The sequence below is a fragment of the Cynara cardunculus genome, unplaced genomic scaffold (genome assembly GCF_001531365.2).
Source record: "Cynara cardunculus var. scolymus isolate 2C unplaced genomic scaffold, CcrdV1 Un_Scaffold_5203, whole genome shotgun sequence".
In the NCBI taxonomy this organism is placed as follows: domain Eukaryota; kingdom Viridiplantae; phylum Streptophyta; class Magnoliopsida; order Asterales; family Asteraceae; genus Cynara; species Cynara cardunculus.
The window spans coordinates 3111-10018 of NW_020202283.1; the positions used below are offsets into that span (position 1 = coordinate 3111).

Below are 6908 nucleotides of genomic sequence, written 5' to 3' on the forward strand. Positions count from 1 at the left end.
TCAACAATTTGCAGCTTTGGAGAACCTCAAATTTTATTAAGATAAGRATGAATTGCATAAGGATTTAAAATTGCATAATATATATTCTTATATTTGATACAATTTAATGAAATAATTAAGGTGCATGCATGAATAATTCTATTAAAGTAGTAGATATAAGCAAATGTAAATAAAAAGGTAATCCGAGGGAATGAATATAGCACGGTACATTTTGGGTCTACTTTCAAAATGAAAAAGTAATGAATATTTGGATCAAACTAGTTTTAAAATGTAAATTTGAAAACGTAGTACTCATACCACATGATTGATGTTGTACTTCATGTGACAGAATTAGCTCATCTCACTACCATGGAGAAGTTGGATTTAAGTGTTAATATGCTAAATGGCACACCAAGTATTCAAGGTAACTTTTGCATACTTCAAAATATAAAGCTCCCAAACGATAATTATTTCTTAATTCTTCTMTAAGTATAAATTCTAGAAGGAACACAAATGATTTCTTTAAATTAAAGTATCTTCTTTTTTTCCACAGATTGTAGAAGATTATCAAGATTGAAAAAGTTGGAGAGTGTGACTCTTGGTTATAACAAATTCAACAATGGCATCATTTCATGCTTAAGTACTATTCCATTCCTCAAGACTCTTGATCTTTCATGGAATTGGTTCGGAGGTTCCTTCCCCATCCAAGGTATGTTCTTAAATACAAAAAGTCATCTTTACTTGTAATACCCTGAAAGCGGGTTTGAGAGCTCGCCTACCCTTTTAAGAGCTTTCCTGATTTCTCACTTTCCCACCCTTCACTACATAACCACCACCACTCCACGCTTTTGAGGAAAAAAAAACATTGATGGCTAAAGGGTGAGGAGTTCACATAACCTATTTTGCAAACTCTGTGGTTATTTGTAAAAAATTCGAAATGTGATAAAACGCGTCTTAAAATGGCTATTTTAGTGATTAACCTTTATTGTTATCTATTAATTTGTCATTCTAATTTTCTATTTGTGTGCAAAATCATTTGTGTTGAAAGAGTTGCAGACCCTTGACTTGAGCCATTGTGACCTTGAGTCACCAAAATTTAATGGTTGGATTGTTAAAAAGTGTTCATAAAAAAAACAGCCACAATGTACGATATTTATAAGGACTATGTGATCAACAAAATCAAGAACTTCATTTGTCATGTTCCGTTCTTGTTACATACATCGATTATCGAGTAACGATTCTCGTATGAATATKTGGATCAAACTTGTGGAACATGATTAATTTATGATTTATTTCACGTGACAGAATTAGCCCATATGACTAACCTCGAGAAGTTGGATTTAAGCTGGAACATGTTCAATGACACACCAAGTATCCAAGGTAAAAGGAGAGCTAGCCATGGTATCTTGTGCATACTTCAAAATATAAAGCTCTCAATTCATAATTAAATGCGCCTTTTTTTTCCACAGATTGTAGAAGATTGTCAAAACTGAAAAAGTTGGAGAGTGTAACTCTTCGCTATAACAACTTCAACAAGACCATCATTTCATGCTTAAGTGCTCTCTCATCCCTCAAGACTCTTGACCTTTYAGAGAATWATTTGCWARGAGATTCMTTTCCCATCCGAGGCATGTTCGAAAAGACTAAATTTAATCTTTAGTATCATCWATTACTTTTGTCATTCTAATTTTCCTTTTATATGCAGAATTATCTGGCTTGAAAGAGTTGGAGACACTTGACTTGAGCTATTGTGGGCTTGAGTCACTAATGCTAAATGGTTAGATTGTTAAAGCGTGTTGTTAAATACTAATCTTTATATAATTTGGAAAAATTGAAATAAAAAGTAATGCATTTGATGTGGATTCCAATTGGATGAGTAGTTTTATTGAAACAAAAAATAGTAACGTTATACAAATTTGAAATCCATTAAATCCTCATATGGCTTACGTCTCTCTTTCTCTATTTCAGGAATGTCTCCTCTTCCTCTTCCTCATTTGAAATTGAAAACCCTTCTTTTGAGGGGTAATAATTTCAATGGAACGCTGCCAATGGAAGGTAAGCTTTTTACCTTAATTCCCTCGTCACATTCTTATTGCTTTTCAGAGATATATCAAATATTAATCTCCAACAACTTATCAACAAATCTTTGACAACTTCAAAGAGAAATGTTTTAAAAAATCTAACCAAATATCCCATTTGGATGAGTAAATCTTTAAACTTTTTTTTGATTAAAAAAACTATTAAAGTTTCTTTTTTTGAATGAACAAATCATTAAACTCTCTCATTTTGATTGATTAAGTCCCTGAACCTTTTTTAAAAACAAATCATATCACTTTAAAAATCGTTTACCTACATCTTTGTTAACCCAAAAAAAGTTACATTAACCGATTAGTAAATTTCGATGATTTATTTATTTAAAAAAAATAGTCCACATACTTAATTATTCAAAATGAGAAAGTTTAATGATTTTTTCATTTAAAAAAAATAGTTTAAGAACTAAATCATCCAAAATGAGAAAGTTTATTGAGTTTTTTTGGATTTTTCCCAACTTCAAAATATATGAGATGCATGAGATTCATCCTAAGTCAATAATTTAAAATAATTAAAATTATTAATCAGAGAGATTACTAAGAAGATAATTATCGTTATTTATTAAATACAAATAAATTGCATTTTTTTGAAAATTTCATTCACTCTTCTATCTCTCATCTCCGTATTAACATACAMACCGTGTACACAATGTAAACAACCTTAATATTTTTTCTACTAGATTGTTCATAAGGTTCACATTGTATTCACAAGTGGTATGTTAAGATTTATTTTTATTGATTTGGTTTGTGTTCACAATATGTTCATCTTGTAGATTTAGAACGTATTCATGATATGTTGATAAACTATAATAGTATTTCTAAGAAAGTGTTCACCTTGAGTTCATATCAATTATGTATATGTACATGTTACTATTGAGTTGAGAAAATTAAAAAAAAAAAATTACTAACGTGGATAGAGAAAATACGAGAAAATTAGGAAAAAAAAATCATGGAGGAGGATAGAAGGAGAGAAGGAGAGAAATTTTAATTTATTATTAAATTTTATTTTTCAACTAATTAAATATGTGTGTAAATTGAATATCACAAATTAGTAAGTCCATAAAATTAAAGAAACCCCCATATATACGTGTAATCCTCTCTTGTTGTCATCCAGCTTTGGCATCTTTCAGCCATCTTGAAGTCTTAGATTTGGGAGGGAACAATTTTTTCGGGAGCATCCCATCAACAATACAAGCATTATCTTCCCTTCGAGCTGTCTCGTTTGCTTACAACAATCTCAACGGTTCGTTACCTGACCAGGGTAAGTTACCTAGAGCATGCACAATTAACTATTAGGATTGTTTAAAACCAATATATAAATTTGGACTTGATATATTATAGCTACATTTGTATGCACCTTTAATAACTTTACATTTGTCAGATGCTTAATCTTTTTGAAGCCGTATGACTATGCAAGCGCAAGTCAATARAGGATGAACCATGATTCTTTCTCTTTTGGCAGGTTTATGTGAGTTGAACAACCTGCATGAGTTGGATCTTAGTTGGAACTGGTTTGATGGAAACCTGCCTCAATGTTTCAGTAGGCTATCTTCTCTTAAGCTGTTGGATATTTCTACAAATCAATTCAGGGGAACACTTCTGCCATCACTGATTGCCAATCTCACATCTCTTGAGTATGTTGATTTTAGTAATAAYAGATTTGAAGGTTCATTCTCATTAAGCTTGTTCTCCAATCATACAAAGCTTGAGGTATTTAGATTCGTGTCCAACAATAACAAATTCGAGGTTGAAACGGAAGAGCCTATGGGTTGGATTCCAATGTTCCAATTGAAAGTTCTTGTGCTACCTAGTTGCAATATAAACAGGCCTAAAGGAAGTGTCGTTCCCAGGTTTCTACTTCACCAACGCATGTTGCACGTCATAGACCTATCTCACAACTCCTTGGTGGGAAAATTTCCAAATTGGTTAATTGAAAATAATACAATGCTAGAAGCTCTCAATCTAAGGAATAACTCTCTTACTGGTATTATGTGTATGCCACGGTATAGGAATGCTAACACGAGGTGGTTGGATGTGTCTGAAAATCACATGAATGGTACTATTCCGGCTGACATACAAAAGTTGCTTCCCAGTATAAGATACTTAAATTTGTCAAGCAATTCCTTAGATGGCGTTATCTCATCTTCGATTGGTGATATGAGACAAATATGGGGATTGGATTTATCAGACAATAAGTTCTCCGGAGAAGTACCGAAGGCATTTTTTTCAAATATCACTTACTTAAGGATATTGAAACTATCAAAGAACAGATTACAGGGTGAGGTACTTTCAAGAAACATAAGCTTGGGTCATATTGAGAGGCTTGGCTTCAATAACAATCATTTCACAGGGAAAATTGGAAATTGGACCTTCCAGAATCCTTATATGGAGAGTTTGGATATTAGCAATAATCTTTTCACAGGTACGATCCCCCGTTGGATAAGTGATGTGATGATGGACAACTCTGAACTTATAGTGAGCAATAATGGGTTTGAAGGCTCGTTTCCTTGCGGAACAACTTCATTCTCGTTTCTCGATATCTCACATAATTCTTTCTCAGGCCCGATCCCATCTTGCTTGGATTTCCAAGCGATGACACATCTTCATTTGGGTTCCAACAGATTCATTGGACCTATACCCAATGCCTTTCAMAATTTGACTAGTGTTTTAACTTTGGATATAGGTTACAACTCCTTGTCAGGAAGGATACCTGAATTTCTTGGTAATCTATCCTATTTAAGGATTCTTATTTTGAGAAAAAATAATTTTAGTGGTTCTATTCCGAAACCATTGTGCCAGTTAAGTAATGTGAGTTTGATAGACTTATCGAGTAACTCTCTTTTTGGTTCAATACCGAGCTGCCTACAAAAGATTATGACCTCTGTCTACCCTGCTTTCGAACTAAAAGTGCAAAGTTCACACGGTATGTCACTATCTTATGCCTATCATAGTGTTATTTATAGATACACATATGATGGCAGTTATAGTCCGACATCATTTCAAGCACAAGATGAGGTTTACTTCACAACAAAAGCTCTTTCTCACCCTTACAAAGGTAGCATCCTTGATTTGTTGATGGGATTGGATCTATCTTGTAACAAACTAACAGGTAAGATCCCAAAAGAACTAGGGTCGTTGAACCGGATTTACTCTTTGAACCTGTCTCATAATCAGTTGACTGGAACCATTCCAATGCAGTTCTCAAATCTTGAAAAGATAGAGAGTTTGGACCTTTCTTCAAATTGGTTGAGAGGCGAAGTTCCACCACAATTGATTAAGCTTACTTTTCTATCCGTTTTCAATGTTTCTCACAACAATCTATCTGGTAGACTCCCTGAAATGAAAGCACAATTTGGTACCTTTACCAAGGCRAGCTATGAAGGGAATCCACTTCTTTGTGGACCACCACTCGATAAGAAATGCATGACTACGTCATATGTGAACGATCCATCGACTAAAGATGGCAGTGATAAATGGTATGATATCGATATGGCTTTCTTCTATGGAAGTTCTGGTTCGACATGGGTTGTGTTCTTGTTGGGATTTGTTGCGACTMTTTACATCAATCCTTATTGGCGTAGAAGGTGGCTAGACGTGGTTGAAGAATGTATGTATACTTGTTATTATTTCCTTGAAGATTCTGTATGTAAGGTCTCTATGCTCTTTCGTAAATAAACTTATTTGAGAATGTGTGATAGAATAAGCCGAAACCAGAGCTCCTATGTATTTGCAGTACTCTTCCAATTATGAGCAGATCACATGATTATGAAAAATGGTTTCCCCTGATAATTGTTTCTCCAATTTCCTAGAATGAATTTCAGGATACGATTTTGACCTTAGATGGTCTGTCATTACTTACACCAAACAGAGCCATGGACGGACGTGCAGGCACAATTTGGCACCTTAAATGAACTCAAATTAATTCATGATCAAAGCTAAGACCTTTGTTAATTAGGATTTTAAAGTAGCAAATACCTGTCACGATCATGCAGTTACATATTTGGTTTAAGAGTTCCATCACAAATTAGCTATAGGTATAATCCATGTTGCCACTGTGTAACCAAACTAAAATAAAGAAAGACGAAAAACAAAAAGGAGAATAATATTACTGTTGGATTCACTTTATTACAATGAAAAGTTGAATTCCATAAAAAATAACAAGTATTAATGTTTGATGAGATTCTTTATATTAATTCTCATGATTCAACGAATAAGCGGTGGTTATACCAAAGCTACATTGAAATCATATATTGGTGTTGCTGGTGTCTTCTCCCTACGGAGACTCATCATGGGGCTAAAATTTAGTAAACAACATGTTTTTAATTTCGTAATTGATATTTCAAAGTCGCTACTATATTTTTGTGTTTAAAGTACAGAAGAATGTCTGTCCAAAAGTTTGAGAAAACATCGAGATGTTGGATATCACCAACGGTAAAAAAAAATAATCATTTGTACTCTATTATATAATGAATGGGGTTTAAGGGAAACACAAAAAAAAAAAGATCGAGGAACAAAATTAATAAACCATTATTTGTACAGTATGTACATATGCATTTGTAATTGTATGCACATGTGCACACTATATTGATGAATAGTTATTATGGTGTTTTTTATGCTGTTACGGGTTCCTCTAAACATGACCGCTTATATAATATTTAAATTTTATTTCATTAAAAACTTTTAAGAATACAAATACTAAAGCATTATATACGAATCAATAATCCATATAAAATCTTTCATTATATTCGTATTTTGTCCTTATTTAAACCTTAAAACATGGTTTTTGACCTTGTCTAATTTCATGATACCTAGATAGATTTCGGTCGAACTATTACTTAA

General features: G+C 33.0%; 1 protein-coding gene across 1 annotated transcript; it reads left to right on the plus strand.

Moving 5' to 3' along the window:
• The first annotated feature begins 230 nt into the window (after positions 1–230).
• LOC112504318 (receptor-like protein 9b) lies at positions 231–5853 on the plus strand. Its single transcript, XM_025108252.1, has 8 exons — positions 231–403; positions 533–688; positions 1285–1359; positions 1449–1607; positions 1685–1756; positions 1948–2034; positions 3184–3330; positions 3532–5853. Exons 1-8 carry the CDS (start codon positions 301–303, stop codon positions 5742–5744), a joined length of 3012 nt encoding a protein of 1003 aa, XP_024964020.1. The 5' UTR covers positions 231–300; the 3' UTR covers positions 5745–5853.
• Positions 5854–6908: the final 1055 nt, after the last annotated feature.